Genomic DNA, 22835 nt, shown 5'->3' with positions numbered 1-22835 from the left:
TCCTTCAGCCTGCCCTCTCCCATCAGCTGCTTCCAGCCAGATCATCAGGCCTCCCCACATTTAATAGACTCCAGGCCTCTGAGGCAAATGTAAAAACAAAACCCTGTGCAAATGTGTTTTTATGTAAACACAGCAGGGGGTGGCGGCTGCCTGCAGAGAAAGTACCCTGTGGCTGGTACTTCTCAGAGCAAAAATAACCCCGAAAACTCTTGCTCTCGGAGCAGGCAATGGGATGAGGGTCACGTGGGAGCCCAGGTGCTCATGGGAGCTGTCCCTGCCCTGGCTGAGCTATCCCTTCCCGCCAGGTGAGCATCCCAGGGGCCCAGGATGAGAAGTGAGCAGGTGTTGATTCTCTGGGAAGCATCTCTTCCCTTCGGAGCTCAGCTGGCATTGCAGGAAAAAGCACAATGGGTTTTTTTTTGTTTTTTTTTTTAATGTCTCTTATTGAGTATCATTTGCCTACAGTTAACTTCACCCATTATAGTTTATATCTCTGGGACTTTTTAACAAATGCATTCAAGGACTTCTCTGGAGATCCAGGGGTTAAGACTCGGTGCTTCTGCTGCAGGAGGCCAGGGTTCGATCCCTGGTCGGGGAACTAAGAGGTCTCATATGCTGCTCAGTGAGACAAAAAAATAAATAAATAAACCAAACAAAAACAAACAAACAAACAAGCATACAAACGCATTCCGCCATGCAGCCACCAGCAGAGTCAGGATATACAAGCTTCTGTTACCCTCAAAAATTCCTCTGTGCCCCTTCGCAGTCATTTTCTTCCCTGATTCTAGCCCTTGGCCACCACCAGTATGTTTTCCCTTGGCCTTTTCTAGAATGTCATGTATATGAACCATATATCCTTTTGAGTCTGGCTTCTTGCTCTCAGCATAATGTCTGGGAGAGTCATCAGTACTGTCCCAAACGTCTATCAATAGTTTGTCCTTTTTATGACTGAGTAGTACTCCCTTGTATAAATGTGCCAGACTGGAGTTGGGGGAGAATCCTGGGCTCCTGTGGATCAGAGAAGTGTTGTTTTGAGATGAGGAAGGTGACATTTTTACACCCAGAGATGATGCATTTGTGAAGTTTGTGCAGGATAAACCCTCCCCGTGGATAGATCTGCTAATTCAGGCAGATCTGTATGGCAAACTTTGGTTTGGCAGGGGGTTGGCACTCAGCGAACGTTTGTTGAATGACTGCATGAATGAATGAGTGCATTGCCGTTTGAATGGCCAGGGGAGAGGGTTGGGGGAACACTAAGTGGAGCCAGAGAAAATTTAAGTCAGTTTTTGCTTTTTTGTTTTACAAAGGAGAAACTGAAGGTGCAGAGAGGGTAAGCCACTTGCCCTGGGCCACACAGTCATAGAATGAGCTTGGAAGATGCAGCAGGAAGACGAAGGGAAGGGAGATACCAGGCCTGTGTATCCACCGGTGCCCCGCACTGGACTAGGAATTTCCGTCATGAGTCTCCTTCAACTTTTACAACCACCCCAAATCAGCGACATACTTTGCAGAGAGCCCAGAACAAAATGAAAATGTCCCTTGTTCAAAGATTATTAAGAAATTCAAGACAGTGACAGCAGACAGCTAAAACCTAGTGCAGAGCCCCGCAGGACCACACAGGTCACCTGCCCTTGAAGATGACCCCACAAAAATTTTCATTTATAGATGAGGAAACTCCAGCTCAGAGAGGCTGCACACCTCACCCAGGGCACCCAGCCTGCCTGCAGGGATGTCCAGATTCAAGCCCACAGACCCGAGTGGTTACCTAGCCCACCCCTTCCTTCCCGGGACTGGCCTTGCTGGTGGGCCCCATGAGGTGAGCACCCGAGCACCCTGACCTCCTGTCCAGCACTCGGGGCAGGGAGGAGGGGAACTTCCCTATCCCAAGACCCTGGCTGCTGCAGCCTCCAGCATCAAACTGCCTCCTTCTTCCTCTTGTAATGAGGAAGGTCTGTAATGAGACAGACCTTCCTCTCTCCCACCCTGGCAGATTTATTCCTGGGGGTGTGTGGGTGGATGCGTGTTTGTGTGTGTGTGGGGGGGCGGTGTTCTAAATTTAAAGACATCATGACAGCAGCGACCTATTAATGTTAGGGCTGGTGGGGTGGGAGGGGAGGCTGTGCTGTAGAAGAACCAGAAATAAGTTGAGAGATAAGATGCCGCCTCCAGTTCCAGCTTCTGCCCCAGTCCCACCCTGCCTGGCTCTGTGCCCACCAGCCCTCTGGAATGGGGTAATAATAGCTGGGCATGCCTGTTGGCACCAGATGCCTGTGAGAGACCTTGAGAAGTGGCATGTTTCTGCCCATTTTACACATCAGGAAAAGAGACGTGTAAAGAGGGCTCGGAGAGGGGACATGCCCTCCCCAGAACACAGCAGAACTACTAACACAGTGCAGAACCCACGTGCCCGCCACCATGCCATAGCTGCCTGGGTTGGGTCAAAAATGAAGTTAGCAGTCATTGTGACTGTGTTGGGCTTCCCTTGTGGCTCAGATGGTAAAGAATCTGCCTGCAACGTGGGAGACCTGGGTTCGGTCCCCCCGCACGTACGCCTGACTCCCAGCTAAGTGCTCTACATGCATTACGTGAACTAACCCCCTAAACAACTCCAGCAGCGAGTACCGTCATCCTCATCCCATTTTATGAGTGCGGAACCCGCAGCTTAGAAAAGGTAAGTGGCTTCCTCACCTTCTCAATGCTAGTAAGTGATGAAGCCAAGATTCCAGCCCAAGTTGTGTGTGTGTGTGTGAGACTCAGTCATGTCTGATTCTTTGTGATGCCATTGACTGCAGCCAACCAGGCCCCTCTGTCCATGGGATTTACCGACATCAAAGCGCACGCATTCTCCATCTCTTTCTCTGAACCCCAACTGACTGTGGAAAAAGAAAATACAGATAAACAAAACGAAGAAAACAAAACAAAACCACTCCTCCACCTACCCTGCGAGAGGTAACGTCTTTATGTACATTGGTGAGTTTCCACCCAGCTGTTTTCCCTCTGCCAAAGGGGAGGTTCTTGCTCCAGGCACATGACCCTTGGTGGTCTGTAATTGCCAAGCAATTAAGGGATGACAGGAAATATATAATTCATGGGCACATCTTTCATGCTGGTTGCTGGAAGGCAGCGAGGCATGGCCGTCTCCCAGGGAGAGTTTCAACCTTGACACGGGAGGAGACAGGATCTCAGGGGCTTAGAAAAGAATTTCGGAATCAGAGAACCTGCCAACATTGAAACTGACCCTGGAATCCCAGCACAGAATGCTGGAGGTCAGGGATCCTAACATGGGGCCTTCTCATAGAGTCTTATGAAAAAGCATTAGGATAAAATCTAGAATTAAGCTTTAGAAGCGGAGACGACAACTTCGTGAAGCTGGAGTCAGATGGGTCTAAGGGTGGTGTTCTGATACACACCTCTCTTTACTCCCACAAGCAAAATCTAGAACACTGTCTAGAGACATTCTTCATTGTCATAATTTGGGGGGCGGGGTGGAGCTGTTGGGGGGACAACGCTGGCATCTAATGGGCAGAGGCCAGAGACACCAACCCCTACAATACACAGGATGGCCTCCACACCCCTGCCAGCCAGGAATTGTCCAGTATCAACAATGTCGGTAGTGCTGAGCTTGAGAAACTCTGGCCTAGACTTTTGAAGCCATGTGCAGTCCATGGGGTCTCGAGGAGTCCGACACGACTGAGCAACATCACTTTCACTTTTCACTTTCCTGCATTGGAGAAGGAAATGGCAACCCACTCCAGTGTTCTTGCCTGGAGAATCCCAGGGACGGGGGAGCCTGGTGGGCTGCCATCTATGGGGTCGCACAGAGTCGGACACGACTGAAGCGACTTAGCAGCAGCAGCAGCTGGTTTATGCTCTTGACCATCCCAGGGGTTAAGAAACTATCTTTGGGCCAAACGGGAAGCTTCCGTTTCTTGTTTTACCTGCAACACTGAACCCGTTTCTTGGGTAAGTCACCGAGCGCCCTCTGGGCTCACTTGCAAAGTGGATTGAAGGATGCCTGCCCTGGACCGACAGATATGGGCACGCGTGTGTACCTGCTCCGGGGGCGAAGGGCGGAGCGGGCGTGGGGAATGCACGTGTTCACGCATGCGCATCTGTATTGGCACTTGCACATGTGTGGTCGTGTGCCACCTTCTTAGAGGTGAGAAGACTTCAAGAAGCTGAAGTATTGGTCAGTTTCAGGCAGTGGTTGTCTGCGTGGGACGCCAGAACTTCTTGGGCCACTGAAGGATGTGGTGAAGATACCCCAGGGGCCTGGGGACCCCTGGGCCTTCTAGAAGGGGCTCCCTTCCCTCATTCCCAGCTGAGGAGCCTCAAGAAGCGTTGCCAGATGACTGAGCAGACTCCCTGGAGAAAGGCCCTTGGACCGCGAGGGCTTCCGAATCAAGCCACCCGCCTCTGCCGCTGCAGGAAGTTATGATTGACATGCCAGAGTGGGCGGGCCCAGATTCGAGTCTCACGCTGCCGCTCCCCGGCTCTGCCTTTTGGAGAGTGGGCTGACCCTCCCCACCTCGACTGCCTCATCTGTAAAGTGAGAATAAACCAACCTGCCGAGCAGAGCCCCTGGGGAGAGTCTAGATGCGGTTAGATGGAGGCGCCTGGCACGTAGTAGGTGTGCAATAAATGGTCGTCTACCCACTTTCTTTCCTTCCCAGGGAAGGTGCCAAGGCTTCAGGTCTGGGTGAGTCACTGGATGACTGTGGGTGGTCCCTCCGCTTGCCCCTCTGAGCCTCAGTTTCCCCATCTGTCAGTAAGGAAGCCGGCCTGGGGCTTGTGAAGGGTCCTCCCTCCAGCTCTGATAGGCTCTGAACCCACCTAGTAGACCTGCTCTGAGCCAGCTGCAGCTCCAAGACCACTGAGTGCCCCATGGTGGAAGAGAACTTGAACCCATACAGCTGGGCCGTGGGCAGAGACCCCTCCCTCCAACACACACACACACACACACACACACACACACACCTGCGCACTGGCTTAGACAGAACAACTAGGCTTGCTTGATTGGAGAGTGGGGACAGTGGTTCTTGCTGGGGAAACCCCTGGTGGAAAATTCCTCTCTGAGAAGAGCAGCTACTGGGAGCCGTCATTGTTTCTAAATTAGAGCTTAAACCTCCACGGCCAGTGTGGAGCCTGCAAACAGCGAGTCACTAGTCATGGCTGGGCAGGGGGTGATGGGGGCTGGCAGGGAGCGGCGTGGGCACACAGGGAACAAACCTGGAGCCAACACAGCCCTGGCCTGGCCATGTGATCCTGGGCTACCCTTTCAGCCTCCCTGAGCCACAGAGACATGGCCATACCCCGCTGGGGCAGGGAGGGTCCTTTGGGGACTCCTTCAGCTCCATCCCCACATTGTTAACCAGAGGAATCAGGGATGGGTCACTCTGCGTTCAGAAACAGTCCTGAGCAGAATCCATGGCCCCTGCAGGATGGAAGCTCGCTGCCCAGCCCCTGCTCTCTCCACACTGACCCCACCCCAATGCAGGTCCCTGGGGTGTTCAGGGTCCCTTCCCACCTCTGTCTGGGAGAGCCTTGCCCCAGATCGTCTATGCCTGCCTCCTTCTCATTTTTCAGGTCTCAGCTCAAACGCTTTCTGCTCGGTAGGTTCTTCTGCAACCACTGTACCCAAAGAACCTCTCCCTAACTATTCTCCTTCAAATGATTTTTATGAACCTACAGGGAGAAATGCATTTTGCCTTAGGAGCCAGTATACACACACACACACACACACACATCCCGAAGCAAAAGATTCACAAAATCCTACTCCTTACTGCACCTGAGTCGGTGATAATTCACTCAGTTCACTCCCTTCCATCCCATCCCACCCCTCCCCTCCCTCCTTCCCCACGGTTCTCTGCCACCCCCTGGAGGTCGGCCCCTCTGGGTAAACATTCTGCCCAGAACCGGCAGAGCCATCTATTTTCTCCCCCAGACAATTAGCAGCCTATTAAGGACCTCTATGCAAATACGCACTAATTGACCCACCACACAGCAGCTCCTGGAGGGAGAAGGATGACTCCAGATGGCTTAATGATAGGGATTTGGGGCCTTTCTTTTGAAGTCCCTCTTGGCGAGGAAAGTGACCTGGGCTCAGAGGAGAGTTGCCAGCCGCCTGACAGGGAAGACCAGTGGACTGGGTGACCCTTCATCAAACCACTTGAAAAGGGGAACTGTCATTTCTTATATATATATTTTTTTTCTTTACTTATTTATTTATTGACCATGCTGGGCTCAGTAGTTGTGGTGCGTGGGCTTAGTCATCCTGTGGCATGTGGCATCCTTCCAGATCAGGGAGCAAACCTGTGTCTTGCACCGGCAGAAGATTCTTTACCACTGAGCCACCAGAGGCGCCCAGAACTGTCATTTCATCATGACCTTTATCTCCCCACCACACCCTCATCCCTTCCTGCAACTGTTTCCCTTCTCCCCAGCTCAGAGTTTAGACAGTTCACTAAAAAGCTACTCCAATGAGTCCATGCCTTTTCAAGCATGTGATTACCTCCCCTTTAAAAAAAAAAAAAAATTGACTTTGCTTTTTAGAGAAGTTTTACTCTCACAGCAAAATTGGGCAGAAAGTTGGGAGATTTCCCATGTATCCCCTGCCCCTCACCTCAGATGGCCTCCTGCACCATCGACATCCCCCAGAAGAGTGGGACATTGGTTATAATTGATTAACCTGCATTGACACATCGTTTTTGCCCAAAGTTGATAGTTTACCTTAGGATTCATTACTGGAGTGGTACATTCTGTAGATTTTGGCAAATGTGTAATGTGTATCTACCAGTGCAGTGGGCTTCCCTGGTGGCTCAGATGGTAAAGAATCTGCCTGCAATGCAGGAGACACGAGCTGGATCCCTGGGTTGGAAAGATTCCCTGGAGAAGGGCATGGCAACCCACTCTAGTATTCTTGCCTGGAGTATCCCATGGATAGAGGAGCCTAGCAGGCTATAGTCCATGGAATCACAAAGAATCAGACACGACTGAGCGACTAACGTTTACTTACTTACACATACCATTGTAGCATCTTATAGAAGTGCGTCCTCACCCTAAAAATCATCAGGTCACCTACGCATCCGTCCCCTCCTAACCCCTGGCACCCACTTATCTTTTTGCTGTCTCCGTAGTCCTGCTTTTCCAGAATGTCATATATTGATAGTTGGAATCACACTGTGTAGCCTTTTCAGATTGGCTTCTTCCACTTAGGAATATACATTGATGTTTCCTTCATGTCTTTTCATGGCTTGACAGCTCATTTCCTTTTACCACTGAATATTATTCCAGTCTGGATGTACCACAGTTTATTTTAATCATTCACCTACTGAAGGACCTCTTGGTTGCTTACAGGTTTTGTCAGTTACGAGTAACGCTGCTATAAGCCTCCCTGTGCAGGCTGCTGTGTGGGCATAAGTTTTGGACTCCTTTGGGTAAGTACCAAGGAGCATGATTGCTGGATCATCTGGTTAGACTGTGTCTGGGTTTTGTGTAGTGTATCTTTGAAGACTAACTGTAACTAACTCTTACTGAGTCCCCTTGGTTAAGAGTGCATGTTCTGAAGCCAGATCGCCTTTGTTTGAGCCCTGCTCCACCATTCCTTTGGAGAAGGCAATGACATCCCACTCCAGTACTCTTGCCTGGAAAATCCCATGGACAGAGGAGCCTGGTAGGCTGCAGTCCATGGGGTCGCTAAGAGTCGGACACGACTGCGCAACTTCACTTTCCCTTTTCACTTTCACGCACTGGAGAAGGAAATGGAAACCTACTCCAGTGTTCTTGCCTGGAGAATCCCAGGGATGGGGGAGCCTGGTGGGCTGCCGTCTATGGCGTCGCACAGAGTTGGACACGACTGAAGCGACGTAGCAGCAGCAGCAGCAGCCACCATTCCTTAGCTGTGTGACCTTGCGTAGGTGACTTAACTTCTCTGAACCTCAGTTGTCTCATCTGCAAAATGAGGCTAACACGTGAGATCTTTCATATAGGATTGTTGGAAGGATAGAACAAACTGACGTATAGAACAGTTTCTTGCACGGGCGTGCGTGCCTGTGTGCTGAGTCGCTCCAGTCATGTCCGACTCTGACGTGGGAGGTGCTCAATGAATGTTAGCACGTGCGGTTACTAGAATGCTCTGTATTTTATTTATTTGTTTGTTTTTGGCTGGGTCTTCGGTGCTATATGCAGGCTTTCTCTGGTTGTGGCAGGCGGGGAGAGTAGGGGCTGCTCTCTAGTTGCGGTGTGCGGGCTTCGCATTGCAGTGGCTTCTTTTGCTGCGGAGCACGGGCCCTAGGGCACACAGGCTTCCGTGGTTTTGGCTCTCGGTCTAGAGGGCCGGCTCAGTAGTTGTGGCTCACAGGCTTAGTCGCATCGCGGCACGTGCGATCTTCCTGGACCAGGATCCAACTGGCGTCCCCTGCATTTCAAGGTGGATTCTCAACTACTGAACCTCGGGGAAGCCCTGCTATGTATTTTAAAGACATTAGCTTCTTTCGCCCTTATACTTTCCCAACGAGGCAGAGTGAATTGTTCCTATTTTACAGATGGGGAAACTGAGTCTCACACCACTTGTTGACATCACACAGCCACCCCGTGGCTGAGGCAGATTCAAGCCAGAAATGGCTAACAATTAGATCTTACCCCAGATCTAACACCATTCCTCACATTTCTCACTATGGCTCAGCCTGATTCCCTGTCACAAGTGACGATGGCCGTAAAGTTTGCCTGTGGAGCAAGAGATGCCGGAGTCATTAGCTGGGGAAACAAAATTTTAATATTTATTCATAATGGGCACCATATGTTCCCTCTGATTTTTTTATTTAATTACATCATGGCAGATGGCTGGGTGTTAAAGGCCATTAAGCTAATGGCATTTTGCCTTCTCATTTATTTTCTCGAGTTTTGGGAAAGATGAATGAAAGGGGACATCGATGGTGAGCTCTCAGCTCTGGGCAGTGGTGGGTGAGTCTCTGTCCTGGAAAGCGAGGGAGTGGGGAGTCGGGGTTCTGGAGATTCTTCCTGGGAGGTGGGTGAGATGGAAGAGGCAGCGCAACCTGTGTGCACATGGACAAGCTACTGAATCTCCGTGAGCCTTAGCTTGCTCACCTGTAAGATGGGTGTAATCGTGCCCACACTTCACACTCATGAGAGGTCATGTATTGCTTTCCAGGAATCTGGGTGAAGATCTACATTCAGCAGGTTCAGCATAGCACTATTTATGTACAAGGAAGGAAAATGAAATATTTTACATATCTAATGATAAGGAAAAGATTGGATAAGTCAGGGTATATGCCAAGTAACGGATACCATGGGTAAGTAAAAGTACTTTTTAGGTGAAAGGCACACTAATCCTTTTCCTTCCCTGGTGAAAGCTGTTCAGTTGTGCGTGACTCTTTGTGACCCCATGGACTATACAGTCCGTGAAATTCTCCAGGCCAGGACACTGGAGTGGGTAGCCGTTCCGTTCTCCAGGGGATCTTTCCAACCCAGGGATCGAACCCAGGTCTCCCACGTTGCAGGCGGATTCTTTACCAGCTGAGCCACACCCTGCGTGGGGAAGAAAAACAGGGAAGGGAAAACATCAAGGCAAGGTGGTGCTGTCAGTCAGCTACCACTGAGGTCCCCTGAGGCTGGGGAAGCTCAGGAGCCTGTGCAAAGACAGCCTGACTTACTCCATCAGTGGGGTGAGGGAGCTGCGCATTTAAACACCGACTCCCATCCGTCGTCGACTGAGTCTGCTTCCAAATGGCATTTGGAAGTCAATTCTATAGGTAGGGCACAGCCCTCCTCTAGTACAGATTTAGCAGACGGGCAGAAACGAAAAGGGTGACAGCATTAAGTGTGGATGGCATTTGTAGCCATAGGCGTGCTCATCATGCGTTACTGGGGGAGGTGGTGGGGGGGGATTGTCACTACAGCCATTTTAGAGGACAGATCATCATTTCCTGGGATAGTCATAAGACGCTCTCACAGTAGGACCCAGGAGTTGCACTCCTAAATATATACACACCCTGTGTTATCTTGGACACATCTATCAGGAAAGAAAGATAATAGTGTTTGCAGAGACTAGGGAGGGGATTCCATTCTGCCCAAGCCATATGAGCTGAGACTTGATGAGGGGGGCCTGTGAAGGAAGATGAGATCCTTGTAACAGGAAAGTGGGGCACTGAGAGGCAAAACCACACATATTCTCTGTAAGTCATAATAAGACATAACACTGACACTTGCTAATATTTACTCGTTACACCAGTGCTATGAGATAAGTACTGTTATTTCCCCCTTTTTATAGCTGGGGAAACTGAGGTATACAGGGGTTAAACCGTTCCAGGGAGTTAAACTGTTCTAGGGGTTAAACCGTTCTAGGGAGGATCAAGTGGTGCAATGGAAATAAGATGCTCAACACAGTGCCTGTGTATTTCAGTTCAGTTCAGTTCAGCCACTCAGCCGTGTCCAACTCTTTGCGACCCCATGAACTATAGCATGCCAGGCCTCTCTGTCCATCACCAACTCCTGGAGTTTACTCAGACTCATGTCCATTGAGTCAGTGATGCCATCCAACCATCTCATCCTCTGTTGTCCCCTTCTCCTCCTGCCTTCAATCTTTTCCAGCATCAGGGTCTTTTCCAATGAATGAGGCAGCTCTTCGCATCAGGTGGCCAAAGTATTGGAGTTTCAGCTTCAGCATCAGTCCTTCCAATGAATATTCAGGACTGATTTCCTTTAGGATGGACTGGTTTGATCTCCTTGCAGTCCAAGGGACTCTCAAGAGTCTTCTCCAACACCACAGTTCAAAAGCATCAATTCTTCAGTGCTCAGCTTTCTTCATAGTCCAACTCTCACATCCATACATGACTACTGGAAAAACCATAGCCTTGACTAGACAGACTTTTGTTGGCAAAGTAATGTCTCTGCTCTTTAATATGCTGTCTAGATTGGTCATAACTTTCCTTCAAAGGAGTAAGCATCTTTTAATTTCGTGGCTGCAGTCACCATCTGCAGTGATTTTGGAGCCCAAAAATATAGAGTCTCTCACTGTTTCCACTGTTTCCCCATCTATTTGCCGTGATGTGATGGGACCAGATCCTATGATCTTAGTTTTCTGAATGTTGAGCTGTAAGTCAACTTTTCCACTCTCTCACTTTCATCAAGAGGCTCTTTAGTTCTTCTTTGCTTTCTGCCATAACGGTGGTGCCATCTGCATATCTGAGATCATTGATATTTCTCCTGGCAATCTTGATTCCAGCTTGTGCTTCTTCCAGTCCAGCGTTTCTCATGATGTATTCTGCATATAAGTTAAATAAGCAGGGTGACAATATACAGCCTAGATGTACTCCTTTTCCTATTTGGAACCAGTCTGCTGTTCCATGTTCAGTTCTAACTGTTGCTTCCTGACCTGCATACGTATTTCTCAAGAGGCAGGTCAGGTGGTCTGGTATTCCCATCTCTTTCAGAATTTTCCACAGTTTGTTGCAGTCCACACAGTCAAAGGCTTTGGCATAGTCAATAAAGCAGAAATAGATGTTTTTCTGGAACTCTCTTACTTTTTCCATGATCCAGCGGATGTTGGCAATTTGATTTCTGGTTCCTCTGCCTTTTCTAAAACCAGCTTGAACATCTGAAAGTTCACGGTTCACATATTGCTGAAGCCTGGCTTGGAGAATTTTGAGCATCATTTTACCAACATGTGAGATGAGTGCAATTGTGCGGTAGTTTGAGCATTCTTTGGCATTGCCGTTCTTAGGGATTGGAATGAAAACTGACCTTTTCCAGTCCTGTGGCCACTGCTGAGTTTTCCTGGCTGGCATATTGAGTTTTTTTGCTGGCATATTGAGTGCAACACTTTCACAGCATCATCTTCTATTGAAATAGCTCACTCAACTGGAATTCCTGTGTATTTGGTATTAGCAAATGCCAGTGGTTTCTGACATTGTTACTATTTAGCCAAGACCAAAAGGTAACCACTGACCTGGGCTCCCAGTTTCTTGGAGGTCCCCGGGTGGATCTCCTCCCCAGAACTTTGAAGAAGTTGAACTTTCGCAAACCTGATTTCTCAGCATCTTTTTCTTGGCAAGTTTGGATGGTCAGGGAATCAGCTGGTGTCTGGGTTTGTGCCCTGAGGTCAAGTTCAGGGAGTTGTGGAAAGAGAACCAGGCCCCTGCCCAGCCTTATGGGCTTCCAGCCAGACATACCTGCTCCCCAGAATCTGGAGGGGGAAGCGCGACAGCCCCCCGAGGGAGGGAGCTGTGGGACAAGCTGAACCTCTTGTTTTCCATTCCCTCAGGGCAGCTCTGCCCTGCCCATCATATTCTTGGCAGCTCAGCACCCGAGGTTCATTCTGGTGCTAAAAATAGGCTGTGTTTAGACACTCTGGGGCTCCGGCTGGAAACACGAACTGAAGTAACCAAACACTGTCATTCCCGCAGAGGGGGCCTCTCAGCCTCCCTGTCACGGCAACTCACGGCAACTCACGCCAACTCACGCCAACCAGGGAGGGAGGCAGGGTAGGGGCTTTGTGCCACTTTCAGCAGATGGGGAAACTGACGCCCAGAGCAGGTCTCATGTGAAATGCAAAGGGACGAAGCTGTGAGAGCCAGCCTGTAAGAAACACCATCTCTGCCCCTGTGAGTGATCTCATCCAGTCCTCCCCAAGACCCTGCAAGGGAGACTTCTAGGGGCTACCTGCTTTGCTGAGAGAAAACAGCAGCTCAGAGAGGTGAAGACACCTGTCGAGTCTTGTTAATGCGATTCTGGCTTCCAGCTTGTAACGAACAACCAGAAACAGAGGAGAAGGGGCAGCTGGAGGTCAAGGCGTGCCCGCAGCCCAGGGTGGGACACACATCAGCTACGGAGTCACACCTACTTTGCAGGTTGCCGGGAGGGAGGAGCTGGTTAGAGGCTTGTGAAACCTTCAAACACAGTGTTCCGCCAGTGGCAGTTAGTTCCATTCCCCAGTTCTGTCTGGAGAGACACAGACAGAGAGAGCTGGAGAGAGACTTGGAAAGAGAGAGAGAGAAGGGAGAGGAAGGATGATGGGTGGACAGGAGAGACAGACGTTTCCCTGGGGGAAGTGGGATTGGCTCAGCGGCGGCCCCTGTGCCCTAGGACCACCCGAGGCTGAGAAACGCAGGAGGCTGCTGCAGGGGGCCCTGCATTTGCAACTCCCTCAGGCTGTCACTCGGGGATTTGGCACATGGCAGGGACCTGTGGCGGAGGTTCAAGTTCTCTGCTTCTTCTCACTATTTTCTGCACCAGTGTTCCCTGGGGACTTACCGTCTGCCAGAGGATGGGGTGGCGTAGCGAGAGCACAGACAGGGTCCCACTTACACGGGGCTCGGAGTCCAGGGCGTCCTCCTTCCAGGTGACCTCCCCCACCTCCCAGCACCGGCAGTCTGGTGTGGGCGACTCGAGTCAGCGCCCGCCTTCCCCGGGAGGAGCCCCCTTCCTCAGAATCCGCGCCCCCCTTTCCCCAACCCCACATCCGACACCACCACTGCCTCAGTCTCTCTGTTCCCTGCCAGCTCCTAATGAGCTCATTATCTTCTTAAAACCCATTTGGCACCCACTTAGAGAAAAGATGTGTTGAAATATAGAAGAACGGGAAGGGAACAACAAAAAGGAACTAGACCCAGAAATACCCTCAGAGAGACAGAGCCACGGGGACACAACAGCGGAAGTCCTTGCTGTCTCCATACTCGCAGCAGATGCGCTGCTTGCTGTCGGCAAGGGGCTCTGGAGGCAGCTCACGTGTGCTCACGGGAGGGGAGGGGCTGAGGGCTCTTCTTGAGCACCTACTATGTGCCAGATGTACAATTTTTTTTAACTGGGGTATAGTTGCTTTACAATGCTGTGTTAGTTTTCTAGTATACGATAAAGTGAATCAGCTATATGTGTACATATATTCCCTCCCTCTTGGACTTCCCTCCCACCCTACACCCGCATCCCACCCATCGAGGCCACCATAGAGCACCAAGCTGAGCCCCCTGTGCTCTTCCTGTAGTTTTCAATGCAATCCTCCAACCAATATATTTCGGGGGGAGTGTCAAACTTCTTATGTCCACTTCACAGGTCAGGAGCCTTGGTCGCTGAGAAGAGGTGTCTTGCCCCAGTCACACAGGTGGTGGATGGAAGAGGCGGGATTTGAGCCCAGATCGGTCTGCCTGCAGAGTCCATGCTCTTGCCTGCATGCCTCTGGAAGGGCTGGTGTCCCCCTCACCGCCTATTCCCATGAGGGCTGCTGGTCTTCCTTCATTCTGGCCCAACTGCGGAAATCTCTGCCATGTGCGTGATTTACATGGAATACCAGGGGACACCCCTCACTGCCCAGAGGTTTTTAAGCTGATAAGAGGCTGGTCTTTCCAAAGTGTCGGTGTGACCATGAAACTTCAGTTATAGTCCAGATTTCTGAGTTTGGCATTCAAGGCTCCCCAGGGTCTGACCCCAACCCACCGCTTCACTGCCTTCTTACCATGCACTAAGCTCCTCTAGTGGCTCAGAGGGTAAAGCATCTGCCTGCAGTGTGGGAGACCTGGGTTCGATTCCTGAGTCAGGAAGATCCCCTGCAGAAGGACATGGCAACCCATTCCACTATTCCTGCCTGGAGAATCCCATGGACGGAGGAGCCTGGTGGGCTATGTACAGTCCTTGGGGTCGCAAAGAGTCAGACACGACTGAGCAATTTGGCTTCACTCAGTAAGCCCCTCAAGCTGCCTCCACCGCAGTGCCCTGCCCTGGGTGTGTGCTGCTCCTCCTCCCTAAAGTGTCCTTCTGCTGTTTCTTCACCCAGAAAGCTGACTCTTCCTGCAAGACCCGCCAGCTTAAAGACCCCTCCCAGAGGGCAGCCGTCTCTGAGTCCCCTCAGGGCAGCTTCAGACCCTCACTTCTTGGGGCTCCCACATTCCGGGGCCTCTTACCCGAGGGTACAGAAACCCCTTGACATGTAAGCCAATATCTAGGAACTTTTGTGCAAGCGCTCTTCTCTGGGCATATGCCTGTAGTTTTTTGGGTTTTTTTTTTTTTTTTTTTTTTTTTACCATATTCTCAAAGGAATACAAGACTAGAATAGATGTGTGGTTAGGAACACAAGCTGTGAAATCAGATGAGCCCAGGTTCACAAGCCAGCTGCCACTTACCAGCTGTGTGGCCTTGGACAAGTTACTTTATCATCCTGTGCTTTATTCCTCTCCTCTTTGAAATGGATCTAGATCTGCCTCATTGTATTGACATGATGATTAAATCAGGGCATTGTGTTTGTAGAGTGGTATCTGGCATATAATAAGTGCTCGATAAACATTAGCTGTTAATATTAATTTCTGTTCTATATCTTATATATACCTCTACTATGGGATTTATCATTGTCTCTCTGCCTGGAAAATCCCATGGACAGAGGAGCCTGGTGGGCTACAGTCCATGGGGTCCAGAAGAGTTGGACACAACTGATTTTGACTTCACTTTCACTTTTCACTTTCATGCATTGGAGAAAGAAATGGCAACCCGCTCCAGTGTTCTTGCCTGGAGAATCACAGGGATGGGGGAGCCTGGTGGGCTGCCATCTATGGGGTTGCACAGAGTCGGACATAACTGAAGTGACTTAGCAGCAGCAGCAGCTCTAATATAGTGATTTGATATGGTGATCGTTTAAATTGCTCTCTCCCTCAGTAAACTCTGAATTCTTTGAAAGCAGCAACTCCGAGTTTTTTTTTTTTTTTTTTTTCAAATTATTTATTTCTGCGTTCCAAGCACATGCATGGTAGGCAAGTAACACATGTTGCTAAATGAATGGAGGAATGGGTGGATGAATGGGTGGGTGGAGAGCTGGATGAATGAGTGGACTGCTCCAATTCAGATGAATAGATAGATGAATGAATGGGTGATGGATGGATGGGTGGATGGATTAATGAACAGATTAATGATGAATGGATGGAGGGGTAGGGGAATTGATGGATAGATTAAAGAATGAATGATGGATGGGTGAATAGATTGTGACTTAATGGATGGATGGATGGGTAGGTGGACTGCTGGGTAGATTAAAGAATGACGGATGGATGAACAGATAGTTTGACCCCACAAGAGCATGCATTTGGGGCTGTCTTGTTCATTGAATAGTTCCAAGTGCTTACAACGATAGTGTATGTAGGTGCTCAGTACTTAATTCTTGAATGAATAGGATGGCATGTGTAGGAACACTGGACTCTACCTCACACCGCAGTTAAACTCTCATACTGCTGTCTGGATTTGGTAGGGGCTGTCACCATTCAAATCACCCATTGGCTGGCTGACAGTTGACTCCTTTGCAGTGGCCAAGATTGTCATGAGGCCCCCTGCTGGTGGTGATATGAAACCACATAAGGCAAATGGAGTTCTTTTTTTTTTTTTTCCATTTTCTAATTTACAATCTATTTTCTTCCAGACTGCTGATCCTGAGTGTTTACTGAAAAAACCATGGTTGTCAAACCTTTGTGCTCGTGATCATCACCTGAGAGCACCTGGTTACACCTGTAGGCTTCCTCCTCAACCAGAAATTCCGATTGGAGAGATTGGGAATCTTCGTGCGTAGCCAGGCTCCCAAGGGATGCTGAATCAGACGCTCCTCAGACCACACTCTGAGGGGCCCTCATACAATGAGCCACCACTGGCCACTGGGAGCAGGTGGAGACGGGCTGCTGCTTCAGGGGCTGTCTCGGAACTCCCAAGTGATGTCCTGACCGTGTGGGAGAAAGAGTCAAAAAGGCGGGGGTTCAGAGCTGTGCTTTTGTGTTCAGACCATCCTAGGTTCCAATCCCACCTCCACCACTCACCAGCTGTGTATCCTCAGTTTCCTCATTTGTAAAATGGGAAATAGGCACTTCCCATGGGAACATGGGGAAGAGTAATTAATACACATGGAAGGCTCCGTACAAAGCAGAGCATGCCATGCATAATAAATACTGAGTGAATGCGTATGTTGCTAAATAATTCTGCTTTCCTTCCTTCTCCTTTTCTTCCTTGGATAAAAGAGAGGGACTCTGGGTTTGAACTCTTCCATGACAACGTGATCCCGGTGAGAGAAGGAACTGTGTCTCTTGGGTTCACAGCTTTATTCCCAGCACCTAGAACAGAGCCTGGAGGAGGGCATGGCAACCCACTCCAGTATTCCTGCCTGAAAAATCCCATGGACAGAGGAGCCTGGGGGCTACAGTCTACATGGGGCCCCAAAGAGTCGGACAGACTGAAGCGACTTAGCACACATGCAAGACAGTGCCTGCTACACAGTAGGTCTTCTATAAATATGTGTTTGGGGGGAAAAAAATGAACAAATTTGATCTAGTTCAGTATCAGCCACGTCCAGCAGACAGTCTGGCAAAGACCTAGGAAGTACATTTAGACTTAAACTAACCCCCATGAATCAGCATATATTTGACAAATATGCAGACGTATGGGGCTTAGGAAGGGCTTCCCCCATGGCTCAGCAGTAAAGAATCTGCCTGCAATGCAGGAGATGCAAGAGGTGCAGGTTCAATCCCTGGGTTGGGAAGATCCCTTGGAGAAGGGAATGGCAACCCACTCCAGTATTCATGTATGAAAGATCCCATGGACAGAGGAGCCTGGTGAGCTACAATCCAAAGGGTCGAAAAGAGTCAAACATGACTGAGCACTGAGCAATGGGGCTTAAGGACCTGAGTTTGTCCAAGATAAAGCTTGTCCCAAGACGAGGACCAGCAGGAGTCGCTTTTACCCAGCACTGCTGGGTTCTTTGGGCCACTGGTTTCCTCCCTCTCTGGACTCTGCATTCTCCCCTCCCCTGAGAATGTTCAAGAAAGCTTCACATTCTGGCCTCTGCCAGGAGGTTTCTTATGTCTGTACCTGTGCTCTTTTGCAGGTGGCAGCCCTGAGCCCTAATGCTTCACCAGATGAAAGGCTGCCTGCTTGTGTTTCCACCAGGTGGACAGACTGAGCTTGGTCCCCAGCTGGGAAAGAGGCCCTCCGTGAATTAACCTAGGTCCTATAGGCCTGAGCAACCAAGAACGGGCAAGAAGCGAACTCCAGCTGCCTGTGAACCCTCACAAAATCCTCCTCCGATTGCTATTTTCCAAGTTCTTTGGGAATTCTGCGGCAGAGAACAAGATGTAGGAACATGGGACCAACTCCTGAGTGCCCTGAGCCTCAGAACCCCTTTCATGGCCCAGAGAAGCCCACCCTGACCTCAGGAGGGCTGGGGAAGCCTGTCCTCTCTTCTCTTGGTGTCAGCCAAGCATTGGACTTGCCCTCCTGCCCTGGACTTGGCAGTCACCTTCACAGCGGGATTAAGACTGAAGACCCCCAGGGGCTCCATCCCTAAGGGAAGCTTAAGAAACAAAGCCCCCTTCCCTTCTCTCCTTGGACCACACCCCCCCAAGCCCCAGCTGAGCCCCAGCGATCCAGTCCGGAATGATCCCACTATGGCCAAGCTCTGGTTCAAATTCCAGCGGTACTTCCGCAGGAAGCCTGTGCGTTTCTTTACCTTCCTGGTGCTCTACCTGACAGCTGGGAGCCTTGTCTTCCTTCACTCTGGTTTTGTGGGTCAGCCTGCCGTCTCCCAGAACCAGGCCAACCCCGCTGCGGGGGCCCCAGTGGAGGGCGCTGAGCTGACCTTCCTGGGTGACTTAAATCTGGGCAGAGGCTTCCGGGACACAGGTGAAGTCTCAAGCATCGCCCGCAGGTACGGACCCTGGTTCAAGGGCAAGGACGGGAATGAGAGAGCCAAGCTGGGGGACTACGGGGGAGCCTGGAGCCGGGCCCTCAAGGGGAGGGTCGTCCGGGAGAAGGAGGAGGAGCGAGGTAAGAGGGGTGAGCCTCTGGGCTGGAAGGTGGCTGAGGACAAGGGAAGGGGGATGATGATACTAATAATATTATAGTAACAGCTGCCAGTGTTCAGTGTTTCCTAGGAACCAGCCATTATATATGCAGGAGGTTTCACAGAGGAGAAAATTGAAGCTCAGAGACATTAGGTAGCTTGCCCAGGGTCACACAGCTTATAAACATCCACGCTTAGAGCTGAACCCTGAATCTGTCAGAGTTCAACATCTGACCCTCCCATGCAGCCCTTTATAGCCCTTGTTACATGCACCTGAAAATCAAAACCCCGAGCATCTATTGAGCACTTACTAAGGGCCAGGTACTTTTCCAAGCACTTGACAGGCATCAAATTACAGCCACAACCCCATGTGATAGGTGCTATTATTCCCATTTTAAAGATGAGGAAACTGAGGCCCCGGGAGCCTAAGGTCACACAGCTAGCTAGTGGCAGAGCTTCTGTTCTGCTTAGCCGGATCCCTTGGTGAGGGCGCTTAGGGGACTTCGTTTCGTTGCATTTTCTTAGCCTGTCACAGTCAAAGTGGGCTTTTCTTCCTAAGTACATCACCTCACTTGATTTTCACTACACTCCATGGACTTAAGGAATGTGATCCTATGCCCAGTTAACACACATGGAAACAGGCTTGGAGAAGTGAAAACTTTCCCCAAGGCCACATAGCTGGTCAGTGACAAGTTCAAAGCAGACACATCTGGCCTGGATGCTGGCTCTATGACTACTTCCCAGGGTCAACTGATGTCCCCTCATCGGAGCAGCGTTCTGGGGAGGACCCCACAACTCCTGCAATTCATGAGATTAACACGAATGGACATTTCCAGAATCACAGCCAGATGGTTTGGGAGGATCTACCACCAATCAGGACAGAAGGAAAACCTCCCCAGCCCTTGTGTTCCCTGCCACATGTCACACTTCCGCTGTCATTCAACTTGTGGAAAAACCCCTTCTCCCACCGTGGAAGGAAGCAGGGCTATTGGAGGGGACTCGTCCTGGGGAGCATGTTTCCCTGCTTCAGTCCCAACCTGCTTCTGGCTCAGGAGCCATCCAGAAGACCCCATCATTTTACCCTCAGGAATTTTCTAGAATTCCACTTCCTTGAAAACTTCACAGGGCAGTGAAGGAGAAGGTGAAAGGTAGCAGAATGGCTTAGGGAACTTGGATTCATAGTCCAACTCCACTCCAACCAGTCATGCAGTCCAAGCAAGTGGCTTGGCCTTTTCATGCCTCAGTTTTGTCATCTGTAAGATGGGAACAATGGCCTCCTTCCTGCCAGGCTTCTCCTGAGAGTTTGATGAGACATGATTATGGAAACATCTAGCATGATGCCTGCACAGAGTCGAGTCTTAGGGGTGATCAGGAAGGTCTGTGGATCCACCTGGGTAAGGGACCCCATCTTGTAGGCATAGCTGAGGTGTGAGGTGCTGCCTTGATGGAGAAATTCTCTCACTGCCTTCTCCAATCACCAAGCTTCATCTCATCCCAGCCACTCCAAACTCCTTCTGCTACTTTGCAAGCCCCATTAAACTTAGGATAAATTCCAGAGCCCCCATCATGGCCCACCATGTTGTAACACTTGGCATTATATGTTGTAACATTAACATGTAACACTTCCCACCCACTTCACCACACATCTTAAACACACCAATCCCGTTCCTACCTCAGGATCTTTTTATAGTTAGTCTCTTCCATCTGGGATGCTCTTTCCCATATCTTTGCATGGCTCCCTTCCTCCCCTCCATCAGGTCTCCAGTCAAACCATGGCATCCTGTAGCGGTCTTCCTAGAATGCCCTAAAGTAGCCCCATTTTGTGCCTGGTCAGGACCACGTTCCCCAATTCTATTTTTGTCACAGTACCTATCACCATCTGAAAGTATCTTGCTTTTATTTGCTTCCTTAGTTTTTTAATTTTTGAAATTTTATTTACTTATTTTATTTTTGGCTGCTCTTGGTCTTGGTTGCTGCATGGGCTTGCTCTAGTTGTGAAAAGCAGGGCTAGTCTCTAGTTTCAGTGCACAGGCTTCTCAGTCCAGTGGCTTCTCTTGTTGTGGAACACAGGCTCTAGGCATGCGGGCTTCCGTAGTTGTAGCAGGCAGACTCAATAGTTGTGGCACGGCATGTGAGATCTTCCTGGACCAGGGATCGAACCAGTGTCCCCGGCATTGCAAGGTGGATTCTTAACCACTGAACCACCAGGGAAGCACTTTGCTTCCTTGTAGTCTATCTCTACTACTAGACTGTCAGCTCCATGAAGGCAGAAATGGGTACCTGTCCCGATTGCTTCATTCTATCAGCACCTTGGACAGCACCAGAAACAAAGATGGTACTCAGTACCTACTGGTTGTATAAAAGAGTTATTGGATGCACAAACGAAGGAATGACCAGCCTGCTGCCTGGCCACAGCTCTACTCATCCTCCAGGTCTCAGCTTAGTTCACCTGCAGAAAATTGCCCTGACCCCCCTCTGCTGCTGCTAAGTTGCTTCAGTCGTGTCCAACTCTGTGCGACCCCATAGACGGCAGCCCACCAGTCTCCGCCATCCTTGGGATTCTCCAGGCAAGAACACTAGAGTGGGTTGCCATTTCCTTCTCCAATGCATGAAAGTGAAAAGTGAAAGTGAAGTCGCTCAATCGTGTCCAACCTTCGAGACCCCATGGATTGCAGCCCACCAGGCTCCTCTGTCCAAGGGATTTCCCAGGCAAGAGTACTGGAGTGGGTTGCCATTGCCTTCTCCGACCCCCCTCTAGGCTTGATCAAATGTTCCTTCTCTGTACTCCCTGTTATGGCCCTTATGTGAATGGTAATTTCCTGTGTTTGTTGAGATCCTCTAATAGAATATGATTCCCTAATGGCACAGTTGATACATCCAACAACAATAGAAACAAATAGAAGGAAATACCACCGCCCCTGTTCCAGGTAGTTACTACCATTGCTTGAGCACCTCCTTCATGCCAGCCACTGTTCCATGTGCTTTTCATATGTTATTTGAATGAGATGATATATGTAAAATGCTTTTCAGATCTCTTGGCTTTTAATAATAGGTCACTTAATAGTTTCTGCCACTAGTATTAATAGTAGTAGAAACAGTAGCTAAATATATATTGAATGGTTATTATAGGCTAGACCGTCATTGCCTTATGTAATTATCACAACGACTCAACAAGTTAAAGACTATTATTATCCTATTTTACAAATGAGAAATTTTTAAACTCAGAAGAAGTCACTTACCCCAGGTTACCCACGTGGTGAGTAGAGGAACTGAGGTTTGAAGCAAGATTCATTTAATTCCAAAGCTTGTGAGCCCTCTTCTCTACCATGCTACCCCACCCCTTGCTTCTGGAAATCTTAGATATTTTATAAAGTATAAAGAGAGACAGAAGAGAAAATAAAGAAGCCTGGAGCGCAGAGCTCTCATCAGGCAGCTTTGAAATCAGGCAGTCTTATTAAGAAAACACAAATTCAGACTGTCCTTGATTAACTTATTCAGAGTTCGGCAAGGAAACACAACATATTAGATTAACGCTAATAAAAATGAGACGCTTCCTTGACCTGATGCTAAACACATTTGGTTATCTAAAGTTGGCAAGGGCTCTGCTTGATGCAACGATGCAAGACTTAAGCTGTAAAGGACTCGGAGCCCATCATGGGACAGGAAGGGAGGGTGGAGCTGCTCCCAGGCTGGGCTGGGGTTGGGCAGGAAGTCTGACTTCCCGGGTGGAGCTGGCACCTGCAACGTGCCAGTCACCTTGCTAGGCTTTCGAGATCCTGTGCTCTGAGCAGCCACATGAGGGTTCAAATTCCAGTTCTGTGGTAGCTTGTGAAGCTCTTTGGGCAGGTCACCTCAGTTTCCTTTGGGAGGTAAAAGGTACTTAACATCAGGTGTCTGTTGTGATGATTATATAAGATAAATCGATGGCATGCTCTCTAAATGCCAGGCACTGTTCTAAACACTTTGAAGCTGGTACATCCCATAGTCTTCTTGGCAGCCCAGTTAAGTAGACACTGTCATTAACTCC

General features: G+C 49.6%; 1 protein-coding gene and 1 long non-coding RNA gene across 8 annotated transcripts in view; one reads left to right on the top strand and one right to left on the bottom strand.

The window, feature by feature from the left end:
• Positions 1 to 22835, top strand: part of WSCD2 (WSC domain containing 2) — a 115416-nt gene that overhangs the window by 44370 nt on the left and 48211 nt on the right. For 2 of the 6 annotated variants that reach the window (XM_070769738.1, XM_070769739.1), the window contains 3 exons: positions 7357 to 7436; positions 16992 to 17246; positions 17855 to 18792. In XM_070769738.1, the coding sequence (XP_070625839.1) occupies positions 18414 to 18792 (379 nt within the window). In that variant the 5' untranslated portion in view covers positions 7357 to 7436; positions 16992 to 17246; positions 17855 to 18413. The remainder of the gene's footprint in view (positions 1 to 7356; positions 7437 to 16991; positions 17247 to 17854; positions 18793 to 22835) is intronic. The other 4 variants (XM_070769736.1, XM_070769737.1, XM_019978031.2 and 1 more) reach the window with 2 other exon arrangements.
• Positions 8756 to 13913, bottom strand: LOC139176762 (uncharacterized). 2 transcript variants are annotated; one of them, XR_011561208.1, is made up of 3 exons: positions 13270 to 13909; positions 12679 to 12957; positions 8756 to 9546 (listed from the first exon to the last, which is right to left on the bottom strand). It is a non-coding gene; the product is annotated as an uncharacterized lncRNA (long non-coding RNA). The 2 variants fall into 2 exon arrangements; XR_011561207.1 differs by having other exon boundaries at positions 8756 to 12957; positions 13270 to 13913.

Source organism: Bos indicus, chromosome 17 (assembly GCF_029378745.1).
Source record: "Bos indicus isolate NIAB-ARS_2022 breed Sahiwal x Tharparkar chromosome 17, NIAB-ARS_B.indTharparkar_mat_pri_1.0, whole genome shotgun sequence".
NCBI lineage: Eukaryota > Metazoa > Chordata > Mammalia > Artiodactyla > Bovidae > Bos > Bos indicus.
The sequence above is the reverse complement of the archived record's forward strand: the minus strand, read 5'-3'. Positions and strand labels throughout refer to the sequence as shown.